The sequence below is a fragment of the Pinus tabuliformis genome, chromosome 8 (genome assembly GCF_031772625.1).
Source record: "Pinus tabuliformis cultivar Carrire ecotype Pingquan chromosome 8, CPIR1, whole genome shotgun sequence".
Classification (NCBI taxonomy): domain Eukaryota; kingdom Viridiplantae; phylum Streptophyta; class Pinopsida; order Pinales; family Pinaceae; genus Pinus; species Pinus tabuliformis.
The window spans coordinates 230410752-230438595 of NC_142294.1; the positions used below are offsets into that span (position 1 = coordinate 230410752).

The following is a 27844-nucleotide window of genomic DNA, read 5'->3' on the forward strand; positions in this document are numbered from 1 at the left end:
CCGCCTGTTACACGAACCTGGCTGCGCTGAGCAACCCACCGCACCAATCGAATATGAACCAAACACAGAAAAACACGACTTACCTCCCTTGTGTCGAAGTTCTCAGAATTCCAAGTGCAATTCCCATGCACCTCCCCACTGTCTACCAACAAGCTGAGTGGCGCGTTGTAGGTCACGAAGGTAGACTAACCACTCCCGGGAAAGAGCCATGCCCCACGTTCTCCGCCTAACTGCCGCTCCAGAGGAGCAATTCCTTGCCGAAAGAAGACCCAGAGTGAGGTAGGGGAAGCAAGAGCGCACCACCCACTCACACCAGCCCTGGGACTGCCATTCTCGTCACTATAGTTTGTCCTGTGCTCTCTCGGATCCCACGACCAAAGAACTTGCTAGCTCCAGTTCCCTGCATACCCTTCAATCCCGAACTCGTCCTGCACTGTCGCCCCAAGCCTCTGCCTGAGCTAGGACGCCAAAACCTCGCCGCTCTCCCTTACCCAACACTCCCTCCTCATCTCCCACCCGCTGCAAATGACTACCCTGTTGTCTCCTTCATGCGTTAAGTAACATTCGCGGGAGAGCCCAACTCCCAATAGCCATTAAGTCGGGCGTGCTACGTGTGGAGGCCCAACTGGCTCCACATTCCAACCCGTAGCCACTTGTCTCCTTGATTGGATACCCCCATTGGGGTTTTTTTAACCTTTTCCTTAATTAATGTTCCTTCCTTGACTTTATAAAGGATTGATATCACTCCACAATTTTTATTCTTTTATGAAAACCTTGCACGGACATTTTAAGCTGCATGCATTTACTGGTTAAATTGTGGAATTTTGTCTCTATATAGCATCTCTCAATGTATGGGCCATGTAATGTGAATGAAATCTCCTAGGGGTAATTCTATCAACAAATTTATCTTGATAAGCCATCACCTTTTGCACATTGAAGTATAAAAGTTGCAAGATTGCTTCTCTTTGACCTAGAAGGCTAGCGAAGTAGTCTTGAGGCCTCCTTGACTAGGAACCAAAGGTCCTCACTCATATTTATCATAGACTCCATTCTCCCAAGACTAAGGCACTGATCTACCAAAAGGTGGTCACCTAAAATCAACTTCTTTTCACCTTTTCCTAGGTCTAGCCAAGTTGGGTCACCTAGGGCATCATTTTCCCGACAAACTATCCCTCCAAAAAGTTCGATCTCCTAGCCTCTCCTGCGTTGGTGTCTCCTCAAGACCTCCTCCAAATTTGAGGCCATTCTGACAGTGGAGTTGTGAGAAAAGCCAAGCCCTAGCTCTGAGATCAAACTTTGCCATAACATCCCCAAGACTAGTGCCTCATACGATCAATTTAACACCTTTGAGTGAATATTTTTTCTTTATCATAGACTCCATTCTTCCAAGACTAAGGCACTGATCTACCAAAAGGTGGTCACCTAAAATCAACTTCTTTTCACCTTTTCCTAGGTCTAGCCAAGTTGGGTAACCTAGGGCATCATTTTCCCGACAAACTATCCTTCCAAAAGTTGAATCTCCTAGCCTCTCCTGGGTTGGTGTCTCCTCAAGACCTTCTCCAAATTTGAGGTCATTTTGACAGTGGAGTTGTGCGAAAAGCCAAGCCCTAGCTCCGAGATCAAACTTTGCCATAGCATCCCCAAGACTAGTGCCTCATATGATCAATTTAACACCTTTGAGTGAATATTTTTTCTTTGATCCTTTCCCCAACCTTGTCTAGGTTTGGAAAATCATTGATGTTAAATTCTTACCTCCTAACCTAGGTTGGGTCAACTTGGTCCCATTCCTTGGAAAAGACAATTCTTCAAAAACCATCTAGGATACCAATTTCAATAAGGATTTTAGAGATTGGGAAACTCTTTCACGAATCATATCTCCTAAACCTAACCCTCAAATCCCCTCAATCCTCTCCTAGAAGACATTGTACCTTGCTTAGAAAGCAAGCAAGCTTTATCCTTCAACCTTTTCTGGAAAGGGATCATTTGGGTGACCCCACACCCACTCATTGATTTATTCTTTATTGGTGACTCCATAATACACCGAGTCTCCTCCCATCGGTGAAAGTCTGTAAATAGTAGGGAGCCTTAGGTAAGGTGACAGTGGGTTAAGTCTCCATTTATTGCCCTTGGTCTAGCATTTGCCCTTTAAGGGTCCCCTTTAGGTCCCCTGCTAGTTTGAGCGGTAACAAGCCATATTGTATCTCATGAGGGTGTTAAGGTAGACCCTAGCAAAATTAAAGCCATCAAGGAATGGAAAATCCCCACAACCTTTAGGCATCTTCGAGGATTTTTCGAGTTGACAAGGTATTGTTGCAAGTTTGTTAAGAATTATGAGAAAATAGCATCACCTCTAATAACATTACTGAAGAAAGATGCATTTTTTGGACTCTAGAAGCGACTAAGACCTTTGAACATTTTAAAGAGGTGATGTGTCGAGCTTCGGTCTTAGCTACACTAAACTTCACAAAAACCTTTATTATGATAAGGTCCTCACAGCAGGTAGGGCGAAACGGTGGGACAGGGATGGTAACCAAGTGTGATGGTTGGGTTGATGACTGGCAGAGAACAACGGTTGAGGCTGGTGTGGAACACATGAAGGTGCGGGGCTATTGGTGTGGATGGCGGAGGCTAAGATGGAACACAATGAAGGGGGATGACAATAGAGAACGGCAGGGTGGACGCAGGGAGGCAACAAGAGATGCAGAGGGAATCAAAACGTGACAGGAGTAGTGTCGAACAGGTGCAACAATGGTACCCGATGGCCCAACAACAACATTTTCCTGGGAGCGAACCGCTCTGATACCAGATGGCACAATTAACTCAGCTATTTAGCAAATTCATATTGATTATTATTAAACGGATAGAAGATGATTACAATTTGTGGGATGCCCCTAATTGTATACTGCCTTGGGTGCTGCTCAAAGATCATGCCCTTTGCCTAATAACTACTAATTAACTAATTTTTCATATAACAGACAATTGCTCCAAAACATGTCTAAAACTCTTCACTGTCCTTAGGTTAAGGTTGGGCTCTAAGATAGTCTTCCAGCGAGTTTTTGATGCTAAAGGAAAGGTTGAATTCCCACAGTAAGGAGGCCGGTGAGCTTTGATCATTTAAACAACAACGCCATAGAGATAATCAAGATTTTCAATACCATAGGTAATTGTTAACAAGCATGGCTAGAAGGTTGAGAGCACGATGAATTCTTTCTCAGATTCTTCACAACATTTGTCACAAGAATTTGCCTTAAGTTTCAGAGATTTCAGACCCTGGAGCCAATCCTCAAAGGAGACCGAAAGCTCTGGAAATTCTTGGCCGCCAAATGATATGCTTATGCTTAGATGTCTACCCCTTATGCATGCAAAAATATCCCAACAAACCACTTAAAAATGTAAGCCATATCCCCAATCAAAACAATGCTTGTTTCTTCAAATCATTCGTGACTGTTTATGAACTGAAACTTGAGATTTGGATAAGTGTGAGTTTCTTACGATTCATTTGAGGAAATCGTTCACCAATATATAGTGGAGACTATGACTCTTAGAGGGCCGACATACCCATAAGAAGGGAATGGAAATGAATTTTAAATTTAAATGTTGGATTTAGCTTAAGAAGATTTTTCTTCTTATTTTGGACCATGAAAGCAATATTTGCATGTTGATATAATTTTCTCCTTAGTATCCTTTAATGTAATGATGCCACATATGTTTAATTTGATATTTAATAAGTGGGCCTATTGAATTTATGATTTTGCCAACCAAATAACAAAATACCACATCATCTCCGTTTGGGGCTTTGAGCCACAAATTGGGTCCATCTTCAAATGAGGATACCTCCCAAACCATGAGGTTTCTTGTGACAAGCCACATACCACCTGAATCGGCTCAATGAGGAGAATCCAAAGACGATGATCTTGAGATCAAATTCACTGATCTTCATCCTCAACAAATGCGGGGCTACTAGGGTTTCCAGCCATCCATTTAGTGGAGCTTCCAACTGATATAATCCAAACAAATTATGAGAGCGTTCATTAATGGACGTTGACCAGTGTAGTATATAATATCGTCAAAATATCTGCTATTTTCGTAAATATCGCGATTTTTTCCGCGAGCCGAAATATCGCCGAGAAAATATCGCGATATTTTTGGCTCTTGAAAATATTGTGATATTTCTGAGATATCGGCAAAATATCGCGCGGCGATGCAAAAAATTGCCCAGTGACAGTCAAAAAATTACGCGCGGCTATAAAAGTCCAATTTTGTTTTTTTTTTTTTTTTCAATAATTTTCATTTCTGATTGTTGGAGAAGGAAGGGAGAGTTATGTGCTTGCTGCCAAGGAGGGTTTGAGCATTGAATAGCTATTATCGCCACCAACAATGAAGATTTTGTTGATCTAAGCTTGAAGAACAGTGAGACAATTTCATTTCTTCCATTAACAGGGATGTTCAAATAAACCCCTATGTTAATGAATTTTTTGTTAGTTTTAGGATTGTTCTTGCTTGCCTATTTTCCTACAATCATTTTGCTTGTTTTTTTTTTTTTTTTTTTTTTACCATTTGAAAAGATTTTCATGCCCATGAGCAAATGCAAGGGTTTTAACTTTTCTCCATATTTGGAGAGCAAACTCCATTTTTTTTTTAACTTTCAAATACACCCTCTTATTGTCATTTATGGTTTTTCATTGAATTCACATTGCAAAATTGCAAATAATGTAGCAAAAAAATTGTTTTGTAAAATGATGTGGTTATTACTTATTAAGTTATTAATTCCATTTTTTTTGGTGCCCTAGGTTTGAGTTAGCCCGCTACAAAAGTCAAATATGCCAAAAGCCATGGACCCATTTTGGGAGTATGGGAACCCTGATGGTGGGACAAATCGGGCATATCTTACATGCAAATTGTGTGGGACCAGGATGACAGGAGGGGTTACACGACTGAAATACCATCTGGCTAGACTCAGTGGACATGATGTTGGGATTTGTACAGTTTCTAGTCCGGAGCTTATACAAAAAGCTCTTGAGGCAATTGATGAAAAAGACAGAAAGAAGGAAGAGACAGAAAGAAACAAGGCTGAACGTGCAGGTAGATCTTTCGGGGTATCTTCTTCTGATTTTGATGTTGAGGGTAGTGGGAGGGGCTCCACAATTGGCACATCATCACCTGCTACTGCTAGTGCGAGGTCATCATTTTTTGTTCCACGAACAGGACATGGATCACAACCTGGCATAAAATCGCTTGTTAAAAAAAAGAAGCAAGAAGCAGATAGAGTCACGGGGAGGTGTATTTTTTGGAGCAACTTACCTCTCAGCATTACCAAAACCAATCCATTTTGGCAGCCAATGTGTGATGCTATCGCTGTTGTGGGCCCAGGGTACAAAAGTGCTACATATGAGGAGTTGCGGGGGCCAATTATTCAAGCAGAAAAGCAGGACATCAACTCTAGCTTGGTGGAGTTGAAAAAGACATGGGAAGTTACTGGATGCACAGTGATGTTTGATGGTTGGACAGATAGGAAGGGTAGGACCCTTCTAAATTTCTTGGTACATTGTCCTAAAGGTACCATGTTTATTAAATCGTTGGATGCATCAGAACATATCAAAGATGCAACAACGATATGTGAGTTGTTAGATGGGTTCATTCGGGAGATTGGTGTGCAGAATGTGGTGCAAGTCATAACAGACAATGCAGCTAATTATGTGTCTGCCGGCAAGATGCTTATGAAGAGGCATCACACATTGTTCTGGACTCCGTGTGCAACACATTGTCTCAATTTGTTGCTTGAGGATATGGGAAACTCTCCTTCATTAAGGAGGCGGTTGATATGGCTAGGAGCATCCCCAAGTTTATTTATAACCATGCTTTTGTTCTTAGCCTCATGAGGAGGTTCACAAGAAACAAGGAGTTGCGACGTCCTGCGATCACACGTTTTGCTTCGATGTCAATTCTAGTTGAAGCAAATGTTTGTGTCTGATGACTGGCGTAATTGTAGATATAGTAGGAGACAGGACAGGAAAGCCATTGCAAAAATGGTGTACTCTGAGACGTTTTGGCGTGGAGTAGAAGAAGCATGCTCAGTTAGTGAACCTATAGTAAAGGTTCTCAGATTGGTAGATGGGGAGAAGTTTGCAATGGCTTATTTGTATGAGGGTATGGATAGGGCCAAGGAGGCCATTCGTTCTTATTATGCAGACAAGGGTTCTGTTGGCCTTGATAGGCAGATGATGTTATGGGATGTGATTGATAGTCGGTGGACAGGGATGCTTCATCGACCCATTCATGCAGCATCACTCTTTCTCAACCCCGCATTTTCATACAAATGCGGCTTTGATTTTGATGGCAAGGTGATGGAAGGGCTCTATGCCTGTATTCATAGGATGGTATCTGATCTGAGCTTTGTAGCAAAATCAATCGCGAGATACAGTATTATCGAGATTGTGTTGGCCTATTTGGCTTTGATGATGCTATTAGAGAAAGGACCCTCTTCATGCCACGTAAGTGACAAGTTATCACTCATTAGAAATTAGAATGTTCAATTTAGAATTTCCTTACTTATAATTCTATTTTTTTTAAATTCAATTATGTAACTTTTATTTGAAAGTTTAATTATGTTTTAAGTTTTTGAATTTTTTATTTCATTATTTTGTTGTAGATATTTGGTGGCGAAGCTATGGTGCAAGGGCACCAAATTTGCAGAAATTGGCCATACGAATCTTGATTCAAACATGTAGCACTTCTTGGTGTGAGCGCAATTGGAATGTATTTGAAAAAATACATGCAAAAAAGTGCAACAGGTATAACTTTGAGCTCCAGCCTTCAGTTGAGCAATTACACTTATTGTAATTTTTAATTTTTAATTTATGACCTTTAAGTGTCAAGAGTCAAGACTCATTAGTTTTTTTGACACTCTTACAAATTGGAGTTTGCACGCCTCAATGATTTAGTGCATGTGCATTACAACAATCAATTTCGAGTGAGGCAAATAGAATCACCAATGGATCTAGATGCCATTTCCTTAGACAATATTGATGTATTGTCTCAGTGGAGGGTGGAGTTTGAGGAGCCCATCTTGGAGGAGTCACCTTCATGGTTAGAGCCAGATGATCCATTAGAACAAGGGCAGCAAGAGGAGGACGACTCGGAGGAGCAGCAACACTCGGAGGAGTAGGAGGAGGAGTAGGAGGACACTGTGGGAGCATTAACATCAACACCATCTGCTGTAGATATAGGAGAGCAAAACCCCATACTTAGCACTCATTATTTGACATTAGGTGCAGAGGCAGGGTCAGGTCCTTCTACTACTAGGGGCAGGCCTGGCAAACAACCCGTCGTGTTTTCCCGTAAAAGGGGGAGAGGGTAATGATTTCAGATAGATAGCTGTTAGTTTTATTTGTTATGCTGCATATAACTCATGATGATGAGATACTTTTATATATGTGATGCTATTTTGTATTGGTTCTCCACATTTGAGTCCTTGAATGGACAAGTATCATGGATTAGCAGGATTTGGTATCGCCTTTGATGTATCATTTCTATTTGACATCATATATATCAATGCTTTCTTCATATTTATGTGCCAATGTGTTTATTTCATGTTGTTATTGCTTTATATGTTTAAAAATCTGAAGAAAAAAAAAATGAATATATTATGCATTTTTTATGCTTGCCGATATTTGTCGATATTTTGCCAATATTTTCGTTGATATTGCCGATAACATATTTTCTGGATCCTCGCCGATATTTTGCCGATACCGATATTTTCAACACTGACGTTGACATCAATGACAACACCATTAAACATTTGCATTTTTATATTTCAACTCTCTTCTTGGACTCATATACAAACTTTCGGATTAAGGCGAGGAGGGAAGGAATGTTGGACATCTAATCCGTAAGGGTTAGTGTGTAAGAATTCCAACAGCTATTGGAAGTCCAAGAGACCTCTTGGAATGAAACCAAAGGTCATGACAATGTATTTATATGTCCATCATTATCAATAATAAAGCACTCCATGTTTATCCTAAATTCTGTCCATTATTTTTTTGTTGTTTAACATGTTGGATGATGAGACATTTTATTATATTTTTTATTCATATTTTGAGGCTGAGTCAGGGCTTAGGATTCAACACATGATTTAGCGTTGATGTGTGATGTAGTAGTAGACATCTTATTCATCTTAGATATTAGTTCTATTTTCATATTTGCGTGGCAATGCATTTCTTTGACGTTGTTGTTGCTTTAGAAAATTAGATGTTAAAAAAATTGAAAAAAAAAAGCATATTTTTGAATTTATAAATTTTTTTTGATGCTTGCCATTTTTTACTGATTTATATAATTTTTTGCTTTTTGAATCCTTGTTGATTTTTTGCCAATGCCAATGTCAGCAACACTGATCTATATACTTTTTTTGGTAGGTAAAACCCATGGGGGATTTGAACCAATGACCTATCACACGGAGTGCCTTAACAATGCACCCATTCACCGTCAATCCAAAGCCCCATGGGTGCAACACTGATCTATATACATCATAGATTTGAAATCTAATTTCTATATTAAACGAGCATTAAAATGTAACTTGATTTCAATGAATCTCTAACACGTTTGTTGTAAATGGAACATGAAATGCTTACTTGGAAAGTTGTTTGAGGTTGTATGCCACTGCCACATATGACTTGTTGAGTACATGATGACATTAGGTCATTGTAAAACTGAATATTTGCTACTTCGGTATGAAGATTGATTGCACAAAGTTCAAACTGTGTTTTCTAAATAACGTTTTCAATGAAACCTGAAATGGCTCTTGTTACGTTGAAAACATCTGTCATCTTTACATCTACTATCAATTTGAGTGACAAGGGTAACTAAACCACATGAAAATGCTCCGAAGACGTTACAGATGCATGGAAGCTCTGGCTATTTAGCCCCTCACTATGTTATCTGCCAAAAACAAAGCTAGGAAATGCATCTCGGTTGATATCAATTTTAAGTACATGGATCATGTCTCTTAGATCTTACGTGAAAGGTAGGATCTACTTTTAGCATAGTATTTTGCAATGTTGCACTAATCACGATTTTTTAAATTTCGCGATATAATCGGCCGATAAAAACGATTTTTTTTAAACTGATTTTTATGAAAAAATCGCGATTTTGACCATAAAAATCGTGCCCCTTGCGGACAATGCAATTTATAACTAAAAAAACACAATTTTTTTTCTCATTTGGACAGCAGACAAGCGCGCGACGGGGTTTGGAGTTTTGGAGTGAGCTCTTGGTCATTTGGGAGCTGAATCTGCCAACTGAAGGAGAAAAACGAACTGTGAGCTAAGGAGGAGACGAATTTTCTCCAGAAAACCGGTATGGGCAACAACGTTTTGTGTTTTGTAACTTTGTTTTGGTTTTTTTCTATGTTTTTGGTTGGGTTTGGAATCTGGATAACCCATTGTTTATCAAAAGAATTCAATGGGTTATCAAATATTTTTGAATTGATTTGAATCTTGATGGGGTTTTTGACATTTGTCCAATGTCATTTGATTTTTCATTTTGTTTGTTAAAACTTAAAATCTCTTAAATTGTATGTAAATTTTGTTTAGTTTTTGTACAATGTAAATTGTAAGTTTGTAACTTGTAAATTGTAATCTTTATTTTGCCATAGGTTCACCGAATCACCATTCAAGTTTTCAACTTCAAGTTCAAAGTTCAAAGTTCAAAGTTCAAAACTTCAAAGTCAAACATGCCAACGACACTGGACCCTCTGTGGGAATTTGGTGAACCTGATGGAGGGAATGATAGAATAAATTTGTCTTGCAAGTTGTGTGGGCACCATATGTCCGGGGAGGTATACATATTGAAGTATCACCTTGCACAAATCCCTGGATTTGATGTAGGGCCTTGCACAAATACAAATTTTGAAATCATCCGAAAAGCCATGAGATCAATTTAGACCACACTAGAGAGGCCAAAACAGAAATGAAGAAGCAACTAACAAAGTCAGCTAAACAAGGAAGTGGCAGTGGTTCTACTGCAGTATCAACCAACCTGGTAGCTGCCTCATAAGTTTTTGTTCCTCGAACCACACCTGGTTCACAACGATCTATCACTTCAATGCTTAAAAAAACTAAGAAAGAACAAGTTGACAAGTTGCTGGCCAAATTTCTCCTTTGGAGTGATATTCCTTTCAGCATTGTAAGAAATAATCCATTTTTCCAGCCTATTGTTGATGCTATTGCAATTGTTGGCCCAGGGTGCAAAATTCCTTCTTATCATGACATTAGAGGCCGGATTCTTCAAAATGAAAAGCTTGACTGCACCAAAAGATTGGAGGATTTTAGGGAATCATGGACACAAACAGGATGCATTGTGATGTCAGATGGTTGGACTGACCAAAAGGGGAGAACCCTTGTAAACTTCTTGGTTAGTTGTCCCAAGGGGACTATGTTTATCAAATCTGTTGATGCATCTGCACATATGAAAGATGCAAAAACTTTATGTGATTTGCTGGATGTGTTTATTTTGGAGGTGGGTGCAGAAAATGTTGTCCAAGTCATAACAAACAATGCTACAAATTATGTTGCTGCTGGCAGGATTCTTATGGAGAGGCATCCTACTTTATTTTGGATACCTTGTGCTGCACATTGTATTGATTTGATGTTGGAGGACATAGGGAAAATTTCCTTTGTTAAAGATATTGTTGAGTCATCAAAAAGCATTACAAAATTTATATATAATCATACATCTGTGCTTAGCTTGATGAGAAAATTCACCAACAACAAAGAGTTGGTGCGCCCTGCCATTACACGGTTTGCCACCAGTTTCATCTCTCTTCAATCCCTCTTGAATTCTATGTGGGATGTGAAGAGAATGTTTCTTTCAGAGGAGTGGCGTGCTTTGACAATGAGCCGCAAACCAGAGGGAGAGGCCATATGCAGACTAGTTTCATACCAGGAAGACTTCTGGGCGGGAGTGCAGGAGGTGTGCGTTGTTACTGAACCTTTGGTAAAGGTTCTTCAATTAGTTGACGGTGAGAAGCCCGCAATGGGTTGTTTGTATGAGGCCATGGACATGGCGAAAGAATCCATTCGAGCCTACTTTGATGATAAGAGAGATGAAGGGTTTCAGAGACAACTCTTCTTATGGAAAGTGATTGATGAACAATGAAACAACACACTCCATCGTCCCATTCATGCTACAGGGATCTACCTGAACCCTGCATTTTCTTACGCATGTGGGTTCGTATTTGATGCTGAGATCATGGATGGATTCTTAACCTGTGTCCAGAGGATGGTGCGATCTCCAGTAGAATGTACAAAAATCTCTAAAGAAATTGAGACATATAAGATGGCAGGTGGCACATTTGGCTTTGACATGGCTATGACTGATAGGATGATTAAAATGCCAGGTATTTTTTAGTTTGTTTCAAATTTCATTGTCTCTTCAAATTCCATTTTTTTCTTATGTTTATTTAAAATTGTATTTGTAATTTTGTTGTAGATGCATGGTGAAGAATGTATGGTGCCAAGGTACCCCTTCTGCAAAAGCTTGCCATTCAAATCCTCAGCCAAACATGTAGCTCCTTAGGATGTGAGCGCAATTGGAGTGTATTTGAAAAAATACACAACAAGAAGCGCAATAGGTTAACACTTAAAAATTTAAAATATTGCAAATTTCCAAATAATTTTTTGAATTCATTAAACAATTTTTTTTTATAATTATTATTTCATGATCTTTGTACAGGTTGGAGTCCTAGCGACTTAATGACATGGTCTACGTCTACTACAATCTTCGATTGTGGGTGAGGCAACTTGAGAGGACACCTAATGTGGAGGCCATCTCATGGGATGGGATTGACACCACTGCTGCATGGAGGGTTGAGGCCGAGAGGCCTCTCATGGAGTCTGCTAATGATTGGTTAGTGCAGGAGGTAGTGGAGGGGGGGGAGGAGGAGGAGGAGGCGGCAGAGCAATAGGAGGAGGAGGTGACACCACCTGCCTGGGCTACCCCTGCCACCAGTAGAGGACTTGGTCTACCTCCTATAGCTCCTACTCCTAGTTCTTCAACTTCTAGAGCACAGCGGAGTCCACTGCCAACTCCACCAACATCTTACATCTAGAGGGAAAGGGAAAGCTATGGCATTTTCTCGCAAGAGGGGCAGAGGAAATCAGTAGTATTAGACTTTAGTTATTTGGTTCATTTCATTGTATATGACATTATGACTCATGAGATACATTATTATATTTTTTGTTGATATTTTGAGGTTGAGTTGGGACTCAGGAGTCGGGATTTACTATTCAGGACATGATTCACTGTTATGTGTGATGTAGCGCTAGAAATGATATTAAACATCTTATATATTAGTTCTTCTATCATATTTATGTGTCAATGTATTCATTTTATGTTATAGATGGTTTACATATTAAAAAAATTGAAAAAAAAAGAATATTTTTGTATGTTATAATTTTTTCCCGATTATTACTGATTTTTTCCTGATTTTTATGATTTTTTCCGATTTTTTCCCCACGCCGAATTTATCCCGATAATGATTAGTGCAACATTGGTATTTTGATGTCAGGCTTAGAAGGTTGTTAACATCTTAATATTTATTTGTGGTTGGTAGTAGCCTAATGTTTCTGTGCCCAATGCATTCCTTTTATGTTGGTGGACCCTTACACCAGACACAAATTAACATTGAACTTCTAACAATGACAAATATACATTAACTCTCTAGCACTCCACAATGCTGGATCATCATGATGGTATATACATTAACTCTCTAACACTCCCCCTTAATGCTTATTTGGGGAGATCATCATGATGGTATATACATCAACTCTCTAACACTCACCGTTAATGCTTATTTGGGGAGTAACAATCCCAGTAGAAATGGGGAAGTTAGAATTTCTTTAACAAAAATTCATGTTTATTTTTTCGTAATAGCTTGCAGTCAATGGTTTGACGGTATTGACAACTTTTGAGCCTTAGTATTCTGGTATGTGGATGTTAAAGATTTGAATTCTCTTGTACAATTTTTCAAAAGAAAGATACCTTGTAACGCAGATTAAATCTGCACCATGGTATGAGATTTGTAATTGAGAGTTGTGATATTGTGTCTTTTGCAAAATACATTTCTGCTTAGTTGTTATGCTGGTGTGTGCAGGCCATTGTTAGTTTCTTCACAATGCAGCTGCAGCTATGCTCTATATTTTTCACATTTTCTCTTGGAACAAGGACTCACTACTTTGGCCGCACTATTCTTCATGGTGGCGCAAAGGTGAAAGCTCTTTTGCCGCAACCTGCTGTGAGCTTGTTCTGTTTAACAAAATTTTCAAGGGTTTGAATTTTCAAATATTAATGTTTATTCCATATTGTACAAGCTCAGTACAAAGCAACTGGAAGAGGTTTTGTTGTCCAACATATCAAATTTGCGGATAATTACAGGCTCTACTCTCGCAGCCATTTCGTAAAAGCGTGAGTAGTTTTTGGTGTTGCTGAATAAGTCCATTCTTGGCTTTAGTTTTTTCACTTGCTGAAACTGTTATAAGTAATTCCTTACATTCTGACTTATGACATACAGACTAGAAGTGGCAATGCTTTTATTGGTCTACACAGCATATGGTTATAATACAGAGGGTGCATTTGCATACATTCTTCTCACTATCAGTAGTTGGTTCCTTGTTATATCTTGGCTATTTTCCCCATACCTCTTCAATCCTTCTGGCTTTGAGTGGGAAAAGTAAGTATGAAATTTTTGTAGATCAATATGCTAGCTGAATTGCTAATATATATAATTGCAGTTACTGATGTATTCTATACTATCGTTCACAGGACTGTAAATGACTTCAAAGATTGGACTAATTGGCTTCTCTATAGAGGTGGAATTGGAGTTAAAGGAGAAGAGAGTTGGGAAGCCTGGTGGGATGAGGAACAAGTAAGCACTTATATCCATCTAATTTGTTATTTCATTACTGACAATTTCTTTTCTATCTCTAGCTTCTCTTTTTTTCTTTTTGTTAAAACAGTGAAATTTTACTAGTAGCTAAACATAAAGGCATCAATAGTGTTTATATCTTGAAGAGTTGTTGCTAAACATCTACAATCATGGACTCTTTTAACCCAATAATTTATAGTTGATCTGCTAGAATGTCTTAATTTAATCTTTCTATCACATAAAAATATGATAATTTTATTAATGTTCATGTGTAAGCAAACTAGGTCAATGGACTAGAGAGTACCATTAACATTGGAATCTGGATTTATCCTTGTTGATTAAAGTGTCACATTCATTATTGTACGTGAGCGCATTTGGGATCGGGTTTGGACTTCTCCTTGGTTCATCTTGATTGTTCATCATCGATACATTCTTAGTGGACCCTATGTCCATCACTCTTGAGTCTTTATGCTAGAGTTGTTGAATTTCAGTTTCCAGGGTTTAAGTTTCATTTCAAGGATCGAGTTCTACAGGTGGAAGTACATGATAGAGCTATTTTGGTAGGTTTCTAGTTAACATTTTGTTAAACCTACTAGAACTCCAGTGAAACTCAATCACACTGGTCTATTATCAGATGTTTGATGCCATAACCACCAATCAAAGGACCTTTCATATTCGGTTTTGCCAGCATCCGAGAAACTGCTATTTTGGGCAGTTTTATGCTTTTTGATATTCAGAGCATAGGGGCTCAGACATTAGACTTGTCTACATTTTCTTGATCCTAGTGAAAAAGTGTCTTCAATGGGACTTGTTACCCCTCATAACAGCAGAGTTACACATATCTTTTCACAATGCATTTAAAACCATTGTAAGCCCAAGGTCACAAGTCAAGAGGCTTGTAACAACCACGTGAGTCATTATCCTAGGTATCTTGATTCCTAGACCTTGTGATGGTCAGCGATGGCATGTCATTTGGTGATAAGTCCTTGGTCTCTTTGTCCTTTATAGGGTTGGTAGTTTTTTGATGGATCATGAGAGGACTCGTGGTTTTAGAGGAGCCTGCTTATGTAGGGGTGATCACTGGTGTATGGGATAGTCCAACTTGTGTTGGGGTGCACCTATGTCTTACCACACAGTTTTGAGTCATAGAGTTTGTATGTGGCCTTGGCCTTGGTGTAGTATTCATCAGAGAGTTTTCAATATGGCAGTCTCAAAAATCAACATTTCTTGTTTCTCGAGGCAATTCTTGTTTCCCAATGCAACTGCCCTCAAAAGTCAAAAAGTCAACTTGGTCCCAAAATGCATAGATTGATGAGAAGATACCATGCCACATTGAAATTTTTCCAAAACCTTGAAGGCATGATGAAGTTGTTGATTTGGGGTAGCATCGGATGTGCTCTAGCCACGAAAATTGGTGGAGAGGCTAAAGCACATGAGATCTCAAATACCCAGAAATGTTTTGGGCAGAATCTAACCAATTTGGGAGATATGAAAATAATTAATATTTTTAATGGAGTCCCTAAGTCTAAACTTAGGGAAAATAAAATATTAATGTGAATTAATATAAAACTGTGTTAGAAGAGTCCAAAAGTCATGGATCAAGCCAGAGTTAATCTTTGCAGTTGATTAGGGACTTAATTTTGGCCGTTGAATTGTCAACAAGAAAAGTATAAGAGGAGGCTTGAGGGTCACTTGGAAAACACACTGAGTTGGTCAAGAATTTGATTTTCTGGGGCAGGGCTCGCTGAGGAAATTGAAGGAGTGATTAGAGTTGCAGCTGAGGGGCAATGAATATAGAAGCAGAGAGGCAGAGAGGGTACCGGGACCATCGGCGTAGAAGCCGGGAGAGGGTTGACGCAAAGCCATCCAGAGGCCACACAGAAGCAGCCAGAGGCCACGCAGAGGCAACCAGGAGCTGCACAGTGCTAGAGAGAGCTAGCGTGGGTGACACAGAGGCTCCAGAGGCTGACGCAGGGCTAGTTGGGGTGACGCTAGGCTAGACAGGCTGGCACAGACCCTAGAGGCTGACGTTGGGGGATTTCGTGGGGCAGATTAGAGCTTAGAGCTATGGGATACATCCGGGGGTTTTAGCCGGAATATCTGTCTTCGACTGAGAGGTACTAATGCCGAGGGCATTCTCTGTTGGGTGAGTCATTTTTGGCACCCAGATTGTATTATGAAACTGCTTAATAATAAAACCCTCAAATAGCTGCACAGGTTTTCCCGCATTGGGTTTTTGCAGGGACATTAGTCCAAAAATAACGATGTCACTTGTGTGCTTGTTTTTCCTTTAGTTGATGATCTATAATGTATTGAGCATGTAATTGTATTTATTTTTAGTATTTACATGGTAAATAACTTGTTAATTAAACAGAACAAGTAGGCAGAAATAAATCAGAAAGTACATGAAGGATTTCTAACCGTTAGACTTAGAAATTCCAACATGTTATCAGAGCGTGGTTACAGATCACTGGATAACTGAAGGCATCAGCCGAGCAGAGCAGCTGCAGTGGAAACAACTGTCTCGAGTGACAGAAGCTGTTCCTACTGGACAAGCAGCAAGGGAGGGGTGACGCAGTGCCTGCGTCATCAAGTTTCTGCTGGGAGGAGGATCAACGCAGTGGCAGAAGGGAGCATCAGCAGACCTAACCTACGCAGTGCTTGGTCATCTTTCTCAGTCAGGAAGGATTGATGCCCGTGGCCAAGAGATGCGGATTTTGCTGGTGTTGGGATTGCACAGAGCTTAGAAGCTCTAACCTTCAGTTTGCTGAGGCATAGGAGGCTGTGGGTAAGTTGCAGAGTGAAGCTAGTGGGGTACTATGGTCATAATAATACCTAACAAGGTAGGACCAAGGAGGAGGGAGTTGTTGCCGAGGATTTCTAGCCAAGAAATCCGGATCAGTGGTGCAGCTGCACTAACGATCGAAGTGGGGGCATCTTGACATTGGCAGAGGGGTTTCCAGGAGGGAAATCGAGGCTCGGAGGGAGTCACACTGAGAATTTCCAGAAGGGAAGTAGAGGAGCAGTGAAATGGCAGTGAACGAGGTAAGAGCCCAGGACAGACTGGACGAAGCCTTAAACTTCGTAGTCTGTAAGGCCAGAATCTTGTCCGTTCTAGACAACTCAAGCACTTCACATTGAAGACGATAGTGATCCCAGTTGACCCGGTTGAGAACGACAAGTACAAGGAGGCAATGACGAGGGCCAAGAGAATCATCCTTGACGGGGTCAAGGACCATGTAGTACCACATATTGCCGAAAAGGAAACAACAAATGTGATGTGGGAGGCCCTGACGAATGTAGAGGAAGATGCTACTAGAAAATCAACTGTGGTCATACTAGATGCAGGAGGGAGAATAAATCGACACCTTCCTCAGTCGATTGAAGGAGATTCAGGATTAGCTGACTTCCATAGGGGCTACGCCAGATCAAGAATTCATGATGAGGATTGCCCTAAATGCAGTCTTAGAAGATTGGGAGGTGTTTGTCCAAAGAATACTAGGCAGGTCAACCCTTCCTGATTGGGAGGAACTGTGAGCGACTCTTTGCCAAGAAGAGATCAGAAGGCTGACCAAGGTGGGAAGCAGCAACAAGCAGGTCAGAATCAAGTAGGAAGAGGAGGATGCTGCCTTAGCATTTGAGGGAAAGCAGGAGAAACAGAAGAAGAAGGACCTCTCCAAGGTCAAATGCTTCCACTGTGGGTAACTAGGTCACTATGAGAGCCAGTGTCTGAGGAAGAAGAGCAAGGGAGAGGCTTTCGACACCAAAGCTGCGCCAACAAGGGCAGAGAAGGAAGTGGAGACAAATGATGACTGTGCCATGAGTGCTCACACGCCACTTGAGAGAGGAAATGGGGAGACATCGAGTTGTAGTCAGATGGATTATAGGCGATGAGGGGCAAGATCCTTGAGGTACCCAGCCTTTTGGATTATACCTTTGCTACGAGAGTCCCGAAGAGGAGTAGCAATACGAGCGAATGTCAGTAGAGATGAATGCAGATGAGGCGATAGAGGCAGCTATAGTGCACGATTCCTAGGACAGTGTGAGGCAACGTGCAAGATGCATGGAGTTGTTGCAGCAGTGCAGAGGTCAGAGAAGGGGCACTCATCAGCGACAAAGGGAGTTTCAACATCGAGGCTATCTCTAGCCTGACAGAGATGTCAGAGTTGGGAGATCAATTAGTTACTTCTCAGTGACTGAGTTGCAGTGCAACAATTAGTAGTGGCAGTGCTATGGGCAGCATGATGCAACATGATGAGAGGGGCTGCCGTACGGATGCAGCAGTGGCAGTGGTAATGGTAGGGCCATGGGTAGCATTATAGGATGCATCAGTGCAGAGGATGTTGGGCAGGGAGGCTTAGCATCAACACAGGGACCGATGCTAGATGATTAGGGTGATACTCAGTGTGGAGTATTACTAGAGCACAGTGCTCGCTAAGAGGGAGTGTTGATTTGGGGTAGCATCGGATGTGCTCTAGCCACGAAAATTGGTGGAGAGGCTAAAGCACATGAGATTTCCAATACCCAGAAATGGTTTGGGTAGAATCTAACCAGTTGGGAGATATTAAAATAATTAATATTTTTAATGGAGTCCCTAAGTCTAAACTCAGGGAAAATAAAATATTAATGTGAATTAATATAAAACTGTGTTAGAAGGGTCCAAAAGTCATGGATCAAGCCAGAGTTAATCTTAGCCATTGATTAGGGACTTAATCTCGGCCATTGAATTGTCAGCGAGAAAAGTATAAGAGGAGGCTTGAGGGTCACTTGGAGAACATACCGAGTTGATCAAGAATTTGATTTTCTGGGGCAGGGCTTGCTGAGGAAATTGAAGGAGATCAGAGTTGCAGCTGAGGGGCAGTGAATACATAAGCAAAGATGTAGAGAGGGTACCAGGAGCATCAGCGCAGAAGCTGGGAGAGGGTTGACGGAGAGCCAGCTAGAGGCCACACAGAAGCAACCAGAGGCCATGCGAAGGTAGCCAGGAGCTTCGCAGCCAGAGAGAGCCAGCGTGGGTGACACAGAGGCTCCAGAGGCTGACGCAGGGCTAGTTGGGGTGATGCTGGGCCAGAGAGGCTGTGACAGACCCTAGAGGCTGACGCTGGGGGATTTCGTGGGGTAGATTGGAGCTGAGAGCTGTGGGATTGTATATCCAGGGTTTTTAGCCGGAGTATCTGTCTCCGACTGAGAGGTACTATTGTTGAGAGCATTCTTTGTTGGGTAAGCCATTTTTGGCACCCAGATTGTATTCTGAAACTGCTTAATGTTTAAACCCTCAGATAGCTGCATCGGTTTTCGCACATTGGGTTTTTTCCGGGGACATTCGTCCAAAAATAACGGTGTCACTTGTGTGCTTGTTTTTCCTTCAGTTGATGATCTATAATGTATTGAGCATGTACTTGTATTTATTTTCGGTATTTACATGGTAAATAACTTGTTAATTAAACATAACAAGTAGGCAGAAATAAATCAGAAAGTACATGAAGGATTTCTAACAGTTAGACTTAGAAATTCCAACAGAAGTTACAAGTGGTCAAAGTTGGTCAACAAGTACAACAGGATTCAGAGAAACAAAATAGGGGCACCATTGGACAATTTTTTGCATGCATTATGTTAGAGTTGATCTATAGAAGAAGAGGGATGCAATCCATGTTTGAATTTCCCCAAATTCCCAAGGGCATTAGAGATCCATTAGTAGGGTGTAATGATGTAGTAGGCATAGTGATGATGTAATTGTTGTTGCAAAATCTAGCAGGCCTAGTGCAAACTTCAAAGCCTTGCTAGGCAGTGTCAGACCTTATAGCAACAAGAGAAAGGGTTTCCATTGTCACCTCAGTAACCTTTCTCTTGCCCTTTATTGAATTTAAACCACAAGGGAGTCTTCCCTAAGTCACCTACAAAGATGTTCTAATGCTATGGCTCAAGGTGATGAGTAAAGGTGTATTGTGGAATAGAGTATCGGTAAAGCCCAAGATGGCCTATATATCTATACTATGGTTCAAATACTCTATATTTAGAGCAAGAAGTGGTTTGGTATAAGTTAGAGCTTGTAAGATGTGCAATGATGAGGCATTCAATGTCATATGACACCCCAAAAAAAGATCTTAAATGATATTCAACAACCAAGGAGCAAGATCTTCCAATAGAGACTAGGTTTAAACTAGGGAACTATTTCTATAGTTGTTAGGTATGCATAAACAACAATAAATAGGGTGATATTCGCTGTATTTAGGAGGTTTAAACTTTAGATCATGCTTTATGATAGATTTTTCTTTTAGACAATTTATAGATGCAATCCCTAAATTTTTAGCCACAAACATGCATTCAAAATTCACTTTTAAATTTTATGCACAAATATGACCTAGAAGCCCTAGCAGCGACTGTAGCCTTGTAGGAGAGACAAAAAAGAGATGATTTTTAGTTGATTTTATGGATGATCGACACACACAAGATCATTGCCTTATCCTACTAGGGTTTAATGGAGTGCTTGTGGAAAAAATTCAAGGGAAGGAAATTGATGGAGTAAGGGGGGATGCCTAGGGCATCCACTTTGGAAACCCTAACTACTGCTCTTGTGATGGGAGAAATTAAATATAGTGTCAACACATTAAGAGTTTCCCTATAGGCCTTAGAGAGAAGAATTTTACATGTAATAATGAAGCACAATTTCAACAATAGTGAAGCATTTGGCCATGGCATAATAAAAACCATATTTTAAACATTAAGCATGCAAAATATAAATGAATAAACAATAAACTTACACAATTCTCCACAAAAGGCACTTCTTTCAATCCTAGGAAAATGTCTCCATGCAAAAATCGTGTCATAGCCCCTGGTTGATTTTCCATGTAAATAAAATAAGACCAAGGTCATGGGACACATATTCCAAGTTGAATGTCAGGAAAAACATTATAGTGGGCACGACTTGTGAATTAATAATGGCTATGGAAATTGGCAAAGGCAAAGAGACAATAAATGACATTTAACTATGAAAATAAAGGAAACTAGGAGAAAAGGAAGGTGAAGAGACACAAATTTGCATGCAAGGGAAATTAGAGGAAAATGAATGAAAATGAAGAAAATAGAGTCCCAATAATAAAAAGACCTCGGAGAAATTGTTCACAACTTTTGGGCTTAGCTTTTGACAAGTTTGAGTTGAGATCTCCCCTCATTCTCTCATACTCTTGTACACTTAGAGCATTTTTGGAACACTCTAATATTCACTTGGATTCGAGAAAGAAAGAAAAGGAAAGCAAGGGAGCGCAAGGGAACAGTTGGATTAGTAGCTACAACGGGGATACTTGGAAGGTAATAGGTTGCATGTGTGATTTCCTTACTGATTTTTGGATGCATAGTATATGCACATGATTCCTTGGTTATGTGCTGTCATTGGCATGGATATTTTCTTGGATTGACAATGGTTTCAACTTTCAACCTTGCTTTGCCATTTCTTGGACAACCATGGTGTTGTGGGTTTACCACTTATTTTTTTGATTGGTGCTCAAGTTCCCTATGGTTGTGGGTTGGAACAAATGCTTTGGAAGCCCTGGAACAGTTTGGGTTAAGTTGCTAGTTCCTAGAGTCGTAGGTTGGGACAGTGGCTCTGGAGCCCTTGGTGGGTTGAGTTACTAGTTCTTGGAGCTGCAGTTGGAACAAACACTTTGGAGCCTTGGAAGGCTGTGGGTTGAGTTACTAGTTCCTCGAGCCCTAGACAACTTGGGTAGAGACCGATCTGATTGATGTTAGTGATTTCTAGGCCATAGAGGTGGAATCACTATGGTTGAGGGTTGAGGCGGTTGGACCTCTGGAACCCTGGTTTGGCTTTGTTTTGGTTTAACCCATGAAATCCCACATTCGTGCTTGGAATATGGCGTGGAGGTGATTGGCTAAAAGAGATATTTGGTTCAGTCCAATCTATGGTTGAGTGGTACATGGAAGTCCCTGACTTGGTTGGCACTTTCAGGTGTTAATAAGAGCTATTTTCCTATTGTAATCTATGAGGACTTGTACTGGCTATCATGTTGACATTATGGCTGATTTTCCATGGTTTCTATTTTGGTTATTTATTGATTATATGTTGGTTATATGAGGTATTTTATCTATGGCTCTTAACATGTTTTGATAAGTTATTAAATGGTTGATGAATGCATTGGCTAACAAGTGTTATTGTAGCTAGATAGAGAGGGCTTGGATCCTTCTTGGTGATTCTTGGATGAAAATTAGAAGTTTATGATCAAATATGCATTCATGACCTGTAGGTTACACGTTTACATATGTTTGACAAAATATTTGATGCGTACTAGGTAGTCTAGGGAAAGCTCTTGTTTCAAGTTTGAATTTTTGGCACTGTTGTCATGTTAATTATGATTATAGAAAGTTACAGGCAGTTCTCGGCAGTGGACTGGGGACTAGCTTGGAAAAGTGACTCAATTTTTGAAATCACTGACACTGAACTGGGAAATTTAGGTCATAACTGCATGGAAGCAGGCTTATGAGTGCGGTTATAGCCTCATAACCGCATGCATGTTTTTTTGTAAGTGTGGTTGGAGGTTAAACTTGTGCTAAAGCAGTTCCGACTTAGGATTTGATGATTAGAGGTTGTGGACTAACCTTTGGGTGATCTAGTACTCCTGAGGGGTGTTTGGAAGTTGTCGGTTTGTCGACCCGAGTGCACTAACTAGAACTTAAGGTCAGGTCATATCATAGTGACACTCGTCTCATGTTTACGCTCCGAGCTTGTGAATTTGGGTAAATGTGGGTTGGAGGTTAAACTTGTGATAAAGCAGTTCCAACTCAAGATTTGATGATCAGAGGTTGTGGACTGACCTCTAGGTGATCCAATACTCCTGAGGGATGTTTGGAAGTTGTTGGTTTGTCGACCCCAGTTCACTAACTAGAACTTGGAGGTCAGGTCATATCATAGTGACACTCGTCTCATGTTTACCCTGGCGAGCATGTGAATTTGGGTAAATGTGGGTTGGAGGTTAAACTTGTGATAAAGCAGTTCCAACTTAGGATTTGATGATCAAAGGTTGTGGACTGACCTCTAGGTGATCTAGTACTCTTGAGGGATGTTTGGAAGTTGTTGGTTTGTCGATCCCAGTTCACTAACTAGAATTTGGAGGTCAAGTCATATCATAGTGACACTCGTCTCATGTTTACCCTAGCGAGCTTGTGAATTTGGGTAAATGTGGGAGGAGGCATTTACAGGGTGGTATCAGAGCGGGTTCCATTCTCTTTGGATGATATTTGATACCACAGGGTGGTGTTAGAGCTTCCAGGTTCAAACACTTGGACTAGATGTGCTAAATGCATATGGTCATGCATGCATGTTAGTTGTTTATGTGTTCATCATGCATGCATGTAGGTTACTTCTTGTTATGATCATGATGTTTATGTATGATTTGATATGCTTGTCAAGTTTATATCGTGCTAATCTGGACTAATTTGTGCAGGTGAGATAACCTCCCCTGAACTTCATAGAGGTATGGTTTATCTGACATGGCATATTGGCAGGAAGAAGAAGGTCAGAGATGATGAGTAGAATGATGGACTATAGTTCACGTGACACTCCTTACCAATCAATTGAGCAACACAAAGATGAGTATTCTCCCGATTTAGCAGATACACTGAGAAGTTTTAAGGAAAAAATCATAAGTTGCAAGATTGATAATGACAGGATAATTGAGTCACAAGAAAGACTTGCCAAATCTCAGGAAAAGCAAGCAGAGGTCAATGCAATGATCCTTCAGAGCTTATCAGATTTGTAGAGACAAGGACAACCAAGAATCAATCATGGATAGGAGGAAAGGACTAATGGGGCATATGGCAACAGGTCTCGATCAAGATACAGTTTGGACAAAGATGACAGAATCAGAGGTGGCAGATGGTTGGATACACTTGACAAGAGAGGTAATGCTTATGAATTTTATTCTAGTTCTGGTTCAGAGAAACCTCATGGTCATCACCGCTAGCATCCTTATAGGAGGAGTGAGAAGCAGTATTTTTTAGAGGAGTTCAAGAAAGCCATGCCTCCTACTTTTGATGGGGATGTGAAGAAACCAAAAGATGCATAAGCATGGCTACTTGGGATGAAGAAGTTCTTCTAATTACATGATTATACGAAGAATATAGAAAGCCAACATAGCTATTTTGAGTCTCAAGGGAAGAGAAGACATCTGGTGGGAAGATGTGAAGCATGTTAGAGGCATCAAGGTAGAAGAGATGAGTTGGCATGAGTTTAACAGAGTCTTTCGAAAGAAGTACTTTTCCGAGAGATACTATGACGGAAAGGCTAAGGAGTTCTATGAGTTGAAGATGGGATCTATGACAAATGAAGAATATATGACTAAGTTTCTGGAGTTGTTGAGATATATGTGCCATATCTTAAGAATGAGAAGACAAAGGTCCAAAGATTCATCAGTGGGTTGCCTTTAGCATTTAAAGATCGGATTGAGTATGATGAGCCTCGGTCATTGGGAAGTTGAAGCATTGTTATGAGCAGTCTAAGCATAATTCAGAGCCTAAATGATATTGGAAAGGTAATGAAAAGACTAAAGGAAAGTGGGTTACGAAGTGAGGAAGACCTCATGATGTAGGTGATAAGGAGAATGTGGTACTTTATAAGAAGTTCAATGCCGTTGACAAGGACATCGATTTCAGTCTGAGGAGTAGAACAAAGGCGATGGTAGGAAGCCTTTGCAGTGTGGGACTTGTGGTGGAGAGCATCGCAGGAGAGATTATCCATAGCATCAAGGTGGTAGACCTCAGATCTATAATACTCAAGAGGTACAAACAATTGGGGTGTTGGTCACAACATTCCTCAGATTTATGCAGCACTTGATAACAAGTAGGTGGATCATCAGACATCCATTATTTAGATGGAAGGAAAGCTTTGTGATCGATTTGTTTCCATTTTAATTGATCTTGGATGGAATTATAGTTATATCAGTCTTGACTTGGTGGATAAGTGTTGCTTGAATAAAGAAATGCATCCAGAATCTTGGTTGGTGAAGTTTGCTACAGGGTCAAGGAGAAGAGTTCATCATTGGGTGAGAGATTGTGCATTTGAGCTGAATGGTATGCCTACACCAACACATCTAAATGTGCTTTCATTGGGATCATGTAGTATGCTTTTGAGTATGGATTGGTTGTTTACTCACAGGACCAAGGTAGATTGTTATGAGAAGGCTATTGAGTGCTTGGATGATGATGGAGAGAAGAGAATCTTGCAGGGAAACAAGAAGCCTATATCAGTGAGAATGGTTATAGCTATGCAGGCAAAGCACAATTGCAAGAAAGGGTGTGTGTTATTTGTGGGGCGTATTTCCAGTGACAAAGGGAAGGATGTTGAAGATGATGAAGTCTTGAAGAGATATCTTATTTTGCAGCAGTTTTAGGATGTGTTTCTTGCAGAGATTTCAGAGTTACCGCCTCATAGAGAAGTGGATTTCTCTATTGAGTTGGTACTAGGAGTGGCACCAACATCAAAGGTATCATACAAGATGAGCACTCCAGAGTTGGTGGAATTGAAGTTGCAGCTTAAGGAAATGCTTGATAAGGGATACATAAAGCCGAGTGTATCGCCTTCGAGTGCACCAATGTTGTTTGTAAAGAAGAAGGACGATACTCTCAAGTTGTGCATTGATTATAGGCAGTTGAATAGGGTGACTATCAAGAACATGTATCCTTTGTCGTGGATTGATGATTTCCTTGATCAGTTGAAAGGAGCAATGTTCTCAAAGATTGATCTGAGATTAGGATATCATCAGGTGCACATCAAAGAAGACATTTACAAGACTGCATTCCGTACCTGGTATGGGAATTATGAGTTTGTGGTGGTTCCTTTTGGTTCCTTTAATGCTCTAGCTACTTTCATGTGTTTGATGAACATTCTGTTGCATCCTTATCTAGACAAGTTTGTAATAGTGTTCATTAATGATATATTGATATATTCCAAGAATGAGGAAGAGCATAGAGAACAACTAGCAATAGTGTTGAGATTTTTGGGAGAGCATCAATTGTATGCCAAGTTCAGCAAGTGCAGTTTATTTCATACTGAATTTCATTACTTGGGGCATGTTGTTTCCAAGGAAGGTATAACAATGGATCCAAAAAAGATTAGAGCTATCATGGAGTGGCCACCTCCTAGGAATGTGGATGAGGTAAACAATAAGATCATTCATGGGACTAGCAGGTTATTATAGGAGGTTCATCAAGAACTTCTCATGGATTGGCTATCCTATTACATCTTTGTAGCGAGAGAGAAAGAAGTTTGGATGGATTGAGGAGTGTGCAACTAGTTTTGAACAGTTGAAGCATTTGTAAGCAAATGCTCTAGTCTTGAAGATTGGAGATCCTAATAAGGAGTTCATGGTATGTATAGATGCTTGCAAGCAAGGACTTGATAGAGTCCTGATGCAGGAAGGATAGGTGGTATGCTATGAGCCAAGGAAGTTGTGAGCACGAGCAAGACTATGACTCACGATCTTGAGTTGGTAGCTATCGTTCATGCATTGAAGATGTGGAGACATTATCTTCTTGGCAGGAGATTTATTCTGATGAGTAATCATAGTGGACTGAGGTACTTGTTTGACCAAGCTAATTTGAATGCCAGGCAAGCTAGATGGTTGGCTACTCTCAGTGAGTTTGACTTCGAGATCAAGTACAATAAGGGCAAGGAGAACAAAGTTTCAGAAGCTCTTAGTAGAAGATTTTAGGTAAATCACATTTCAGCGGTGAGCTCTTATGGGACAAATTTGCAAGAGCGAATCTTGCAGGCAGGGCAGCATGATGACAAATACCAACAATTGAAGCACAAGTTACAACAACAGGGTGAAGGTGATAGGGATGACGAGTATCACGTCATGGCAGATGGCTTGGTGAGATTTAGAAACATGATCTATGTGTTGGATAACAGTGTGTGTAAGAAGCTTATCTTGAGGGAGTTTCATGGGAAGCCGTGTTCAGGTCACCTGGGATATCAAAAGACTCTGACAGTAGTCAAGAAGTTCTATCATTGGCCGAGCCTAAAGAAAGAGATGGTTGAGTTTGTTGCTATTTGTTTGGACTATCAGCAGGTGAAAGTAGAATGTAAGCACCCAATTGATTTGTTGTAGCCTATTCCGAGTTCGAGATGGAAATGGGAGGTTCATTTCCATGGACTTCATTACAGGTTTGTCGAGGACATCGAAGCAGCGTGACTACATCATGTTTGTGGTTGACAGGTTAACCAAAGTAGCTCCCTTCATTACAGTGAAGTCTACTAATTCAGCTAGTGAGGTAGCTCAAATCTTCATCAGGGAGATTGTGAGATTGCATGGTGTTCCCAAGAAGATCATATCAGATAGAGATGCTAAGTTTACTTCCAAGTTTTGGAAGGAGTTGTTTGCAGGATTGGGGATAGAGTTGGCCTTTAGTACAACTTATCATCCTCAGACAGATGGACAGACAAAGAGGGTTAACAAGATTCTTGAGGATATGCTTAGGATGTATATCATGTATCAAAAGAGGAAGTGTGAGAAATATCTTCCACGGGTAGAGTTTCTATATAATAATGGGTATTAGGAGTCCTTGAAGATGATTCCATTTGAGGCTCTTTATGGGCGGAGTTGTAATACTCTTATCAGTTGGAGTGATCTAATGAACAGGGTATTGATTGGGCCAGATATGTTGGCTAAGATGGAGCAAGAGATGTAGGTTATAAAGAGGAATTTGAAAGCATCACAGGATAGGAAGAAGAATTATGCAGATCAACATAGAGCATTCAAGGTGTTTCAAGTTGGGGAGCATGTGTACTTGTGTATCAAGCCCAAGAGGAGATCCTTGACAATTAGATCATGTGCCAAGCTAACAGTTGAGTATTGTGGGCCTTTTGAGATCCTTGAGAGGATTGGACCAGTGGCCTACCAAATTGCACTGCCGCCA

At 40.4% G+C, this 27844-nt stretch overlaps 1 protein-coding gene across 3 annotated transcripts in view; it reads left to right on the forward strand.

Annotated features, from left to right (window-relative positions):
- Positions 1 to 27844, forward strand: part of LOC149234971 (callose synthase 9-like) — a 385867-nt gene that overhangs the window by 318315 nt on the left and 39708 nt on the right. For all 3 annotated transcript variants that reach the window (XM_089372025.1, XM_089372026.1, XM_089372024.1), the window contains 4 exons: positions 13148 to 13261; positions 13370 to 13458; positions 13565 to 13723; positions 13816 to 13918. In XM_089372025.1, coding sequence (XP_089228151.1) covers positions 13148 to 13261; positions 13370 to 13458; positions 13565 to 13723; positions 13816 to 13918 — 465 coding nt within the window. The remainder of the gene's footprint in view (positions 1 to 13147; positions 13262 to 13369; positions 13459 to 13564; positions 13724 to 13815; positions 13919 to 27844) is intronic.